Source organism: Pituophis catenifer, unplaced genomic scaffold (genome assembly GCF_029215685.1).
Source record: "Pituophis catenifer annectens isolate HBS135680 unplaced genomic scaffold, rPitCat1.0.hap2 SCAF_14, whole genome shotgun sequence".
NCBI lineage: Eukaryota > Metazoa > Chordata > Lepidosauria > Squamata > Colubridae > Pituophis > Pituophis catenifer.
In genome coordinates, this window is record NW_027256894.1 from 22,636,958 (window position 1) to 22,649,780 (window position 12,823).

At 47.2% G+C, this 12,823-nt stretch overlaps 1 protein-coding gene across 1 annotated transcript; it reads left to right on the forward strand.

Moving 5' to 3' along the window:
- Positions 1 to 560: 560 nt before the first annotated feature.
- On the forward strand, positions 561 to 12,626 carry FAN1 (FANCD2 and FANCI associated nuclease 1). Its single transcript, XM_070953467.1, has 13 exons — positions 561 to 1,839; positions 2,233 to 2,373; positions 3,078 to 3,273; positions 5,355 to 5,588; positions 6,577 to 6,708; positions 7,493 to 7,601; positions 8,354 to 8,473; positions 8,675 to 8,839; positions 9,525 to 9,678; positions 10,431 to 10,534; positions 11,003 to 11,197; positions 11,729 to 11,857; positions 12,458 to 12,626. The coding sequence occupies exons 1-13, from the start codon at positions 561 to 563 to the stop codon at positions 12,614 to 12,616; spliced, it is 3,117 nt and encodes a 1,038-aa protein (XP_070809568.1). The 3' UTR covers positions 12,617 to 12,626.
- The last annotated feature ends 197 nt before the right edge of the window (positions 12,627 to 12,823 follow it).

The window sequence follows — 12,823 nt, forward strand, 5'->3', positions numbered from 1 at the left end:
GAGAGTTGGGAGGCTTATAATGGTTGTCAGTATACGCATAATCTACAATTAAATTCACAAAGAAGAGTGAAATAATTATTTGTGATACCTGCAGGGACTACCAAACCCTTGAATGCAGTGCTGTCACTCTTAATTATACAGGGTGCTGAAGTCTTTTCTTGTTAAATCAACAAACCTGGACAAGTTAAAGTTCTCCATGAAATTGAACTTGAAAGCAGATCTAGAAGAAATCGAGTTTTAACGCATCACCTATCTACTAAAAAAAATTATCCAGATCCTTATCACCGCATAAGTGACACATGAAGGATCCTACGAAGGTTAATGCATGAAATTCTTTGGCCCTTTTTGAAAGGGCTCTCTGCTTTTCACAAAGGGCAAATACAGACATTATTCTTGGTTATTTCTTTCTGCAAAACATTAACGTGGCTTCTGCTCTTTTTTCCCCTCTTCAGACAAGAGAGAAGAGAATGTACAGCAAGTGGGCTCAGAGGGAATTTTGTCGTGAAACAAGGCTGTGAAAAGGCAGCCCTTCTGTTTTCACCATGCTTTAGGGCCCTGCAATGGCAGAAGAGGGGCCTCCAGATAAGAAAAGACCCAGAAGAAAGTTGTCCCTCTGTAAGAGCGATAAAAAAACTGCAGGAAAAAATGGCAAAGAGGCGCTGTCTTCCATCCCAAGCTCTTCTTCCATTATTTCCCTTTTTAACAATGCTCCTCCCGCCAGAATTGCCTGTCCCTTGTGTGGCCAGACGATACCAAGGTACAGAATCAACCAGCATATGGACGAAGAATGCAAAAATAATCAGAGCGAGGACAACGTGAATGTGATTGGCTTCGCATCGGCTGTCACCCCTGGGCCGTCAGCTGAAACTGGGCCTGTGGGTTCGAGTCCGTATTTTGCAGCTAAACTCTCAACTCCAGAGAAGAATTCCGGAGGAGACAATCTGGAAACAAAAAGAGGGTCTGGAGGACAGACGAGTCCATATTTCAAGAAAGTTGGAAAACTAGCTCTGCTTGATGATCAACCTAGAGTTGGTGCCATTAAAAATATTTCCCTGGGAAGCTTGTCGACCAGATTGTCCAGGAGGTGGCGTGGTCGCAGCAGGGATGGGTTGATTCAAGATGGCCAACCTTCTCCAACTCAAGTTGGCATCACAGAGCAGAAGCTCAACCAAAAACCTTGGGGTGAAGATTCCCTGAAAGAGAACCAGTTGTCCCTGTCAAGATTCGGATGGACAACTGGAGCTCTAAATAAGGAGTGTGATATCTCAGGTTTGGGACAAGAAGATGACTCAAGATCTCTCTCTGATGGTCTGAATGATTCTGCTCTGGTATCACTCAGTTGCAGAGAACTTGGACTGTCAAGAAAAGGTCATCAGCAAGTAAGTCACCCCCAGAAGAATCAAGATGTTCGCCAATTGGGAATACCTTCAATAGTTGAGGAGGAAGGGTTGACAGCAACTTATCCTAGAGAAGAGCCATCCAAGCTGGAATCCCAGAGTTTCTCCTCTAACAAGCCAGATCCAACACTAGAAGAAGACTATCACCATGAGATGCAAAAGTTCTCCAGTTCCACAGGAGATGCAACGGAACGGCTTTCTATAGAAGATGAGGCAGGGGCCAGAAGTGAAGTCGAGGATGAAGTATGTTTGGCAACTTTAGAAAAAGCTGGTTTTCCACAATCAAGTGGGAACGTTGGGCCTGGCCTGGATTCAGCTGGGCACCCCTATTACCTTCGAAATTTTCTCATGGTCCTGGAGGCCGTGCTGGAGAACGAAGATGATCGGAGACTGTTCAGTGAGGAAGATTCGGAGGTCATTGCTCGGTTCTACAAGCTTTCAGGTAGCTTTAATTTGTAACTGGCTTAATGACCAGGGGATTCGCTTAATGACTGCGGTTACAGGCTTCACAAACATAGTAAAAACGGATGTAAAATCAAATTGGGTCATGTGGTGACTTGATTTATGAGCAGAATTATTTATGACAAAAGTTCTGGATTCAATTGCAGTCTTAAATGTATTTAAGATTCTGCGTTTAGCCGATAAGCCATTGTGTTTGTTCAGAAAGTCTCACTTCTTATCATTAAATTGCTTGACACATCGGAAATGTTGGCTCAGCCGAACTTCCCGAGCGAGATTCTCTGGCAAAAGGTCCAGAATTTCCACGCAATGCCACTTTTTCAAACATCTTTGTAGAAAATATTTTCTTCTCTCTCATGTTACAATTCCATTGCAGCCCCTGGACAGAAACTCTACGTTCGGCTTTTCCAGCGTAAATTGGCCTGGATAAAGACGAATAAAATAGAATACGCAGAGATCAGCTCGGATCTTTCACCGGTCATCCAAGAGCTTGTCGAAGCAGGATTCCTGCAGTCTGGTAGGTCCAGTGATCGGGTGGGTGCAGAGCCATTTGGGTCCACTAATTCAGAGACTTCCCTGTTGGCCCGAGAGAGCTCGAGGCTTCTAAATCAGTGACCCAGAGTTCTTTCGGGGAGGGCTGAGAACTGCATTTGATAAGAATGGAATGGAATGGAATAGAGCTGGAAAGGATCTTGAGTTCTGACCCAGCCTTTGCAGACGCAAGAAACAGACCCCCGCAAAGAAAAATCCCTCTTTAATTACACATTGGGAATTAACTGCATTCACCAACAGAAAGTCCAGGCAAGAGTTCTTCCCCAATCTCCTCATATCCAAGTCTGCCACGGGCCACAACACTTTGGAGGTTTCCTAGCCCAGCCCCCTACTCAAGCAGGAGACCCAATACCAGTGTTTCTCAACCTTGGAAGCTTGAAGATGGGTGGACTTCAACTCCCAGAATCCCCCAGCCAGCAGCGCTGGGTGGGGGATTCTGGGAGTTGAAATCCACCCATCTTCAAGCTTCCAAGGTTGAGAAACACTGCCCTATATATACCATTTCAGATAAGTGTCTGTCTAGTATCTTCTTCAAAAACCTCTAGTGACGGAGCACCCACGATTTCTGGTGGCAAGCTGTTCCACTGATTAATTGTCCTCCCTGTTAGGAAGTTTCTCCTTAATTTTTGTCCCCAATGGTTGTCCATTTTTTTTTCCCTCTCTTCACAGAGGCCGAACTGCAAAACCTGTCAGAAGTCCTTGACTTACTTTCCGCCCCCGAGTTGAAAACTTTAGCAAAAGCCTTTCACTTGAAAAACCCAACTTCTCCCAAGCAGCAGCTTCTGGATGATTTCCTCCGGTTGGCAAGGCAGCGCTCCATCTTTGGCACGTGCCAAGCCGGGATTGGCAGTGTCATTCTAAAGAGGTAAAACATTCAGGGCCCTTGTAAAAGAAATGGAACAAAAGAGCAGAAGTCTGCATCACAACAGAATCACAGAGTTGGAAGGGACCTTGGAGGTCTTCTAGTCCAACCCCCTGCTCAGGCAGGAAACCCTATACCCGTGATGGCGAACCTATGGCACGCGTACCACAGGTGGCACCCAGAGCCGTATCTGTGGGTACGCAAGCGTTGCCCAACTCAGCTCCAGTGCACACATGCACGCCAGCCAGCTGATTTTCGGGCCTTCCGGGCCCACCGGAAGTCGGAAAATGGGCTCTTTCCACCCTCCAGAGGGCCTCCGGGGGGGGTTGGGAAAGGCCATTTTCGCCCTCCCAAGGCTCCTAGAAAGTCTCTGGAGCCTGGGGAGAGTGAAAAACTGGACTTCCGGTCCCACCGGAAGTCGGGCCATTTCCAACCTCCGGAGGGCCTCTGGGGGGTGGGGAAGGCTGTTTTTGCCCTCCCCAGGCTCCAAGAAAGCTGTCTTGATACGTTGTTAGGATTCCCCCCCCCCAGGCTTTTAATTCTGTTGATAGGACAGAATTATAAGGTGGAAAGAGTAGACGGTGAGTTTTGTTTTGTTTTTTTTAATGGAATTGCTGGGGCTTCTGTGAATGGCAGCCGAGATTTTCCTCCGGGGAAGGCCCATCTCTTTCCTCCATCCTTAACCTAGGTTTTTTTTTTTCAGCAGACAGTTGCTTCCCAGTCCTGCTTCTTTTGATAATGCACATTTTGAACGCCGTGCTAATTCTGAGCAGCGGGATTTATCTTGATGGATGCGTGGATAATTGGGAGGCAGATCTTGACGCTTCAGCTGCGAGGCTGTCTTGGGGAAAAGGAAGGAGCCGGATGCCAAATGACAGCACTCAGATAAAAGGAGGAATTTTAAGGAGGGATTTTGGAGAGGTTTTTTTAAAAAAAATTTAAAGACGGAAGGATGCTTGGAGGATCAAAGGGGAGAATGGGAAAGGAGAAATGTCATTCTAGAGCAGGGGTCTCCAACCTTGGCAACTTTTAAGCCTGAAGGACTTCAACTCCCAGAATTTCCCCAGCCAGCTTTCAATTCTGGGAGTTGAAGTCCGCCAGGCTTAAAGTTGCCAAGGTTGGAGATCCCTGTTCTAGAAGAAAGCTGTTCTCAACCATTCCAGAGGGACTTTGGGGGAGAATTTTGGTCAGGTCTCTGATTTGATCCTCTCCTATCTTTTGGGGGTGGGGCGGTGGAGATTATATAGCAGAAGATGGGAGATTTTTGCACAACAGATCCTGTACGTACAATTGGTACCATCTGAACAGACAGCATAAAACTAGCTTAATGATGCTTTAAAACTGGTCGTAAAATTGGGTTCGGTCATGCGATGATTTAATGTAATTCTGCAACAACATACGATGGAAATTCCAGTCCCAGATTTTGGTTGTAAGTTGAAGACAGTCAAGTAGAGTTTAACGGTTGCCGTTTCTGCAACTGGTTTGAGAGAAGGCAACCAGTGATATTCTGCAACTTATGACGTAACTTCCCCTTTCGATTGCGGTTGTAACTCGAGGTCTTACAAGAAATAGTATAGATACCTACGACTGCACTAATTTATGAAGAAAATTCCAGTCCCAATAGCGGTCGTAGGCTGAGGACTGTCAGAAGAATTGCACAATTGCTTCTTCTGCAGCTGGGTGGAGAGAATGCAGTTATTGATAGCAATAGCCCTTAGACTTGTATACCACTTCACAGTGCTTTTACAACCCTCTCTAAGCGGCTTACAGAGTCAGCCTCTTGACCCCAACAATTTGGGTCCTCATTTTACTCACCTCGGAAGGATGGAAAGCGGAGTCAACCTTGAGCCTGGTGAGATTTGAACTGCCAAATTGCAGGCAGCCGGCAGCCAGCAGAAGGAGCCTGCAGTACCGCACTCTAACCACTGCGCCACCATGGCTCATACCTACAATTGCACCAATTTAGGACAGATATTGTGTTCCTGACAGTGGTTGTAAATCAGGGACTAGTCGCACGGTTGCTATTTCTGCAGCTGGGCGTAGAGGATTCTAGCACCGATTCCTTCTCTTCCTCTGGTTTCCAGGGCTAAAGTTCTTGCGGGGAAATGCATCAAGGTTTGTAGAGATCCGCGGGCTGTTTTTTCCCACGTGCTGCTACTCTTCTCCCTGACGGATCCCGTGGAGGAGGAAGAAGCCGGAAGTGGCGGCCAAAGACAACTTTCTACGGTGCTCATGGTCAACATGGGCCGGACGGTCTTCCCCACTTACACGGTCAACAGGAAAACGCCAATCTTTCAAGATCGGGATGATTTCCTTAGGTAGGAAAGAAAATTAATCTAGGTTTGTCTATGGAGATTCTCATTCATCCAGGTCATGGCTGTCCTAAAGATGCTTTTTTTTTTTTTCAAAAGGCCAGCTGGACAAGGATGTTTTTTCCTTGAAGGTGTTTCGTTTCTCATCCAAGAAGCTTCTTCAGTTCTGACTGGGTTCTAGGTTTTTATCTGGATGTTCTAGGTTACTCTTGTTTCTTCCTGACGTAGATTTTTCTTTTTTCCACTGAGAAGTTTCGGCAAATATATTTTCATCCTCTTCTTTTTGTGTGCGCAAAGAAAATCCTCTAAGAAAATGAGCTTTGTGGCCTGAATGATGTTAGGCACAAAAACACACACACTCGCATTGTGTCCTGACTACAGACAATCCTCACAATTCTTTTCAAATCCCAAGAGGTAGACTTTGTTTTAAGGCACTCATAGCATTGAACTTTTTTTTTTTTTAATTTTGAGTTTGTTATTGGTCGTTCTTGCTTCTGATTGTGTGCCAGTGAGACATTTATAAGCAGTCCTCGGTTACTGACTGCCCTGTTTAGCGACCAAAATTATGATGGTGTTGAAATGATCAGTTCTTGCACTGATGGTTGCCATGATGTCCTTGCAGTGACTTGATCAAAATTGGGGGTTTTGGCAACTGTTGTACATTGATGACAGTCTAAGCTTCACAAGCCGGCTTCCAACCAGCAAAGTCAGTGGGGAAGCTGTCGGGAAGTCGTAAATTGCAATCCTGTCATGTTGCCCTTAACCCATGTGATTCACTTAACATCCGTGGTGGAAGTGAGGTTTTAAGTGTCGCGGTCATGTGCTGTGTCGCTTAACAACTTTAGCAGTGTCCTTTAGCAATGGAATTGCAAGTCCCAATTGAGGTCATTAACCGAGGATTACTTCTTCCCGTAGTATTACTTGTGATAGGATAAGGCAGGGAAGCTGTCATCTTCAGAACGAGTTGCAATGACCAATTTTAATTTCTCCATAGGTACGCTGCCGCTGCACACACCTCTAATGACATTTCTGTGGCAGTGACCGGCGGGAACTGGGAAGAGGCACGCTGCCTGTACGAGGCCGCGAAAGCATCTTGGCAGGAGCTGAAAGGACACTCTTCCCTCAGGTGTGTGGATGGAGGGTGGAAAGATTCCCCATTGTAATGGGACATGGGAATGGACGGGAGGGAAGAGATGCTGCCTAAGGAAGAATCCAATAAGAGAGGACGTAGCCCCGAGCTGCATAACGGAAAGAGAAAGAAACTCGAGAGAGGAACCTCCCTAACTTCTCAGCCTGTAAAAGGGACAGAAGGAGATTGGTACTATCAGAGTTGCAAGATTGATGCCAGCCTTCTCATGAGCAACGTGGTGGCCTAGTGGTGAAGACACTCGCCTCCCACTTGGAAGGTTGAGAGTTCAATCCTAGGTAGCGGCAGATGTTTCTTAGGGTGCAAAGAAATGATATTTGCTGTGAACTCTGCATAGGCGTTGGGAAGGGCATCCAGCCAGTAAACGCTCAGCTCCATTCAGTTGCCCCGACTCTACCCCGTTTAAGGGATTGCAGAGTCATAAAAAGGGAGGGGTTTTTTTCAGCCTTCTCACCTAGAAAGACAGGAAACACAACCAGATGAGCCAGTTCTACTTTATTGTAAGGCTACCTTGACAGAGTCTTGCAAGGCTGATAGAAGTGAGAGATGATGGAAAGAAGGAAATTTTAACCTGAGGAGAGGGAGAGGGAGAGAGAAAAGTATACTTTATGTACTTATAACTGCTGGTAAGATAGAAATCCCCTTCTCCCCCAATCTTTTCCATATCTTGAATATATATACAGTATATATATGGCCCAGAGATTTGGTGTGCAATCAGCCATGATCTGGCAAAGAAGGTTGACTTCCGTGTTTTCTCTTGCAGCCATCACCGAGCCCTCCCAGAATACCTGCGGCGTTTCACTGTGGGATGGTTGTACACACGGATCCTGTCGCAGGGGGTAGAGATCCTGCAGAGGCTTCGCATGTTTCAGGTAATAGATCTCTTCAAAAGATCTGCACCTTCTTGTTATCCCGAGGGCTTCATGTAGATCGCCGGGTGGCCTCCTGTCCAAGGAGGGACTAGCTTTGAACTTGGTTTCCTGAGCCAGCCCATAGTGAACCATTGGCTCGCTTAACAAGAGAGCTGTTCGCTTTGTGACCATGGCATCATTTTACGACGATAGCATTCACTTAACCACCTCTGCAAAAAAGCTCACAAAATCAGCTTGGTCACCTAATTGACTTGTTTTAAAACTGTGATGGGCAGGCTCCATTATGGTCGTAAGCCAAGGACTACCTGTAGCGTCCAATCTTTTCTCCCTTACTTTTTTTTTTTTTTTTCAACAGCATATAAAGCATTTTGATAACTTTTCACCATCTGGAGGTGCGCGGTGTGGCTCATGGCCAAGAAACCCTTTAAAGATCTCCCACAATCTTCCGCCTCCTTCACATCCTCTGCAAGCTATTAATGTTGGTCTATTTTTAAGCTTTGCTCTTTCCCCGCTGCTATTTTTAATGCTTGCCGTTTCCACGTCTTCACTAGCACCTCCAAGAGTTGTCCTTCTGTTCTCCTGCTTTCTGCACGACAGCCTTGCCTTGTCCTTTAATCTCTCCACGGCCGCAAGGCGTCGCATGGCCACATCCATTGCTGAGTCAGGAGGCTGGCCATGATGCTGGAGTCTTGCCGGCCTACTGGGCTTGTCCTTCTGCAACCTTCTCATGAGCTTCTCTGTCCCCTGGATAGGAGGCAGTGGAGCAGCTGCAAGAACTTCTGGCTCAGGAAGACTATTGTGTGGACAGGCGAGGACAGTGGTGGGAGCGTCTAGCTCTGAACTTACACCAGCACTTGAAAGACACGGAGAAGGTAATTGCCTGGCGTGGTCTTCATGGTTATGGTATCCTGGTGGACCAGGATGGGTTCTCCAACGTTGTTCTTGTCAATAGCGTTCTTGTAGAAGACCTTCTTCTACGTAAGGCTCTTTCTGTCTGGTAGTTGAGGAAATGACCCCTGTATCTTGGTTATATTTTGTTAATCGTTTCTCTGCAATGGCTGGTTGGCTGCTAGGCTGTTGCGTCCATCCGGAAAGGCCTCCTGGATCCCTTCCTTCGCCCAGGCCACCAGCTTGGTCTCTCCCAGAGAGTCCAAAGGATGAAAGACACCCCATCCTGCCAGAAGTTCAAGCATCTTCTTCTCGAACTGCCTCTTCTTTCTGTGGATGATGTTACCCATGTAAGTACTCCACGTACAACTGTAACTGAGCCTGGAATTACAGTCTTAAGGCATTGTGGTCGTTAGCGGGCTCACATGTGAGCAGACCTGATTTTTGTTTGCGATGGTCATTAAGAAAATTCTCTTGTTAAGTGAATCAGTTTTACCCATGGAGAATTTTTGTCAGAAAACTGAAAACCAATGCAGCAAAAAAATGTCAAAAATCATGATCATGGGACTGTGTATTAGCCGTAAAAGTGACCTGGTTGCCAAGCACCCAAAGTGTCATGTGACTGCATGGGTGGCCTTCCTAACTTTGAAATCAGATTGTATGTATTTTTGGGGTGGTCCATTGTAACTTTGGTCACGAAGCAACTGGTCATAAGTTGAGGGCTATCTGTAGCTGCGGTGTTCCCTGCCTGAGGAAATTTCTCTTCAGAGAAATGGGGGTGTTTTGTAGGCCCCAGTTTAAAAGACCTTGATTGCTGTAGGTCCAGAGAAGAGCTAACCACGACAGTGAAAGGACTGGAGTCAAGTTCTACAAGGAGTGGCCCAAATGTTGGTCGATAAACTTCACCCTCTGGGACCACTGCCTAACCCACTCTTTCCACTCCAGAGGGTTGAGGAAACATCTGGAGAATTTGGGATGGGAGAAGACATCCCTGGGCTTGCTTTATCCCTTAACCAGGATTCTCCCTTGACTCAGGTCACCATCAAAGGAAAACTCTGCCCGCAGACCGGGATGGGCAAATCCGTGTTTATCCTGGAGAATCAAACGGAGGGACCGGAACTCTTGACGGTGGTCTGCTCCGTTGAGGAACTGGCCTTAGCTCACTACAAGCAACAGGGCTTTGATCAAGGTAAACTTCTTCCAGTCCTCCAGTTGTTTTTCTTTTTTTTCCCATTTTGTTTCGCTTGGTTACACCACAGGGAGAATAAGGAAGGGTCTCTGCTGGTTCCTGCTTGCAAGAAGCTCACAAGGGTTAAAAAAAAAATGACTTTTCTGATTAATTTTCTCCAAGCGCTGGTTTGGTGTAGCAGTGAAGGGTTTGGGCTAGGAGGGAGGAGAGTTCTAGTTCTCCCTTAATGAAAGGGCCTGTGAGAATGACCTTGGGAGGAGGAGGAATAACAGATTTGGAGGTCTTCTGGTCCAACTCTGCTCATGCAGGAGACTCTATTCCAGAGGTCGGCAACCTTAAACACTCAAAGGGCCACAAAGGTCCTGACGGAAGCCTCCCATTCAATTCTGGAGCTGACCAGAAGTCCGGTTCCCCCACCAGAGTCTCCTCCTAGCGAGGCATCCTTTTTCCTCTACCTGTCCTAACCGAAAGCCCTATCAACTGTGGAGCCGACCGGCAACAGGGAGCCGCAGCAGAGGGATGAAAGAGCCAGAGGTTGCTGACCCCTACTCTATTCCATTCTGGACAAATGGTTGTCCAATCTCTTCTTAAAAACCTCTAGTGAGAAGAGCTAGACTTGAAAAGACTGGCAAGTTTTAAGTCAAGGCGGAACACAATGTTGGGATGATGCTAAATTGGGGTGAATTGTTTTGGGTTGGCACATAAAGATATTCCGAAATGTTTCCTGTGACTTCTACTGGGCTCTTCCTCAGGCATCCATGGCGAGGGGTCTACCTTTACCGCCCTCTACGGGCTCCTGATGTGGGACATCCTTTTCATGGATGGCATCCCCGATGTCTTTAGGAACTCATACCAGGTAAGCTTTGTGTTCGGAATGGGTAAAGAGATAGAATAGTTTGTCGCTCAGGGTTGAACTGTGGGGTCCCTGGTGGTCTCTGAGCTTGGCAGTTTTCTTGCAGACATTTCAACACCCTACTGGGTGATATCTTCAGTGCTGGAAGGTGGTGGGTTGGAGGAGGAGAGGAAGAGGACTGTGAGGTCCTTGGTGCTCTCTGAGCTTGGTTATTTTCTTGCAAACGTTTCATTACCTGAGTTGGTAAACAACTTCAGTTCTAGAAGGAATGGGGTTTGCTCTCCTTCCAGCACTGATGATGTTACCTAGTTGGGTAATTAAATGTCTGCGAGGAAACTGCCAAGCTCAAAGAGCATCACCAAGGACCCCACAGTTCAACCCTGAGCTACAAATACTCTCTTCTGTCAAAAGATTCTTCTTATATCTTTTATGTGTGGGAGTTTTAAATGGAATTATCCACCCCATCCCAAGGCTTTCCCCCTGGACCTGTTCACGAGCAGTTTTTACAAGAACCGCCAGTCGGCCATTGAAGCAAAGTTGCAGTCGGTGCAGGATGCGTCGACGGAGACCCTCCAGACGTGGGTGGGCGAAGTGTGGGGTGCCCAGAAGGGCAAAGCTTCAGCGCTGATCGGCTGGGACCTCTTCTCATCCCTCCAGCAAGCCCAGGTGAGTGGGAGAGAACAGCACCTCCGCAGAACCTGCGCTTTGCAGACACACAAAGGGCCAGGTCCCCTCCTGGCATCTCCAGAGATGCTTAGAAAATCACCCGAGGTTCTGGGAACTTTGGAGCCCTGCTGCCAAAAAGGGGAATTCTGGGAGTTGAAGGCCATCTATCTTAAAGTCGCTGAGATAGATAAGCAGTCCTTTGCGTTCCAGCAAGGAAGGTACGGCAAGGTAACCTGCCCATTGAAAGAAATAAAAAAAGGAGCCGCTTTTTTACTAAGTAGCCTTTAAGTTTCTTGAAGGGGCTTCTTGGAAACTTCTCAGCTACCTTCAGGACCGGAGGAGGAGGAGGAGGAGGAGGAGGAGGAGGAGGGAAACCAACAGCATACAGATGTACTTTTGCAAAGCAGATGGAACCGATCGCCTGGCTTTTCAGAGCAAATCCCAGAAACAGAACAAGATTCCCACGTGTTGCTTTGCTTTGGAAATGATGGTCTTCCCGAGGTTTTTAAAAAAGCCCCCCTTGTTTTGCAGAGCCTGGTCTGCTGCTTAGGAGGTCCCTTCCTGAGTGGAGTTTGCCGGCGACTCTCCCAGGATCTGCGCCATTGCAGGGGGGGCCTCCCCGATCTTGTCGTCTGGAAGATGGAAGACCGGCAATTTAAGGTACCTCCCCAGATTTTTTTTATTTATTTATTTTAGGAAAATGTTATTGCCGCCTACTGGCACCAGGCGACTCAAGGGGGCTTACACAAACCATATAAAAAGAATAAAATAATAAATTAGTAAAATAATATCCCCCCTCCCCCCAATCCCTGGCGACAACATACTTTCATACAAACGATTGAATGGGCTGAACCCCCTGGGGGTTCGAGAGAGGAGTCCCCTCGGGAAGAGTTCACAGAGATTGGTCTTGTACTCACAAATCACAAGCTACCCATAGTCCTCAACCTACGACAAGGTGCTTAGCGACGGTCTCAACAGACCTCTCCAGAGGTTACTTAGGACTTGGGTCCAAAGTTATAATAGCTGCATTCTCCACCACCACCCCTCCTGTGGTCACATGACTGCATTTTGGGGGCTCAGCAACTGCCCACTTTTACGGCTGTTTGCAGTGTTGTGTGACCGCGTTTTGTGATATTTTTCTATTTTTTGGCGGGGGGGAGGAAAGACTTTACTAAAGAGAAGGCACCGTTTTGCTCATTCAAATTGTGGAATGACGATCTGCACACTCTCTTCTGCCTCTTCCCCAATCCGGCGCTTCAGCTGGTGGAAGTGAAGGGTCCCGGCGACCGCCTTTCGCACAAGCAGACGGTGTGGTTGGACGAGCTGCAGAAGTTGGGCGCGTCGGTCGAAGTTTGCCACGTGGAGGCAGTCGGGTCTAAAAGTCAGCGCCTTGCGGGGGTCTGGGATCCAGTGCAATAAAATCTTCCGATACGGCAATGGGTTTCCTTTGGCGCTTCTTTCGAATCCGCTTCAGCTTCACTTTGAATTTTCCGTCCATGTGCTCGCACCAAAGACACATTTCAGGCTAAGTTTTGGGAAGTGGACGTCTCAGAGGTCCAGGTGAGCCCATGGAGAGCATTTTCCAAGCTAAAGGACAGCACTTAGACTTACATACCACTTCACAAT

Bases quoted from the DNA above. Each gene is read 5' to 3' on its own strand.
- FAN1 (XM_070953467.1), top strand. From the start codon at position 561: ATGGCAGAAGAGGGGCCTCCAGATAAGAAAAGACCCAGAAGAAAGTTG. The intron at 5,589-6,576 runs GTAGGAAAGAAA...ATTTCTCCATAG, and splicing joins GATCGGGATGATTTCCTTAG to GTACGCTGCCGCTGCACACA. The intron at 7,602-8,353 runs GTAATAGATCTC...TCCCCTGGATAG, and splicing joins AGAGGCTTCGCATGTTTCAG to GAGGCAGTGGAGCAGCTGCA.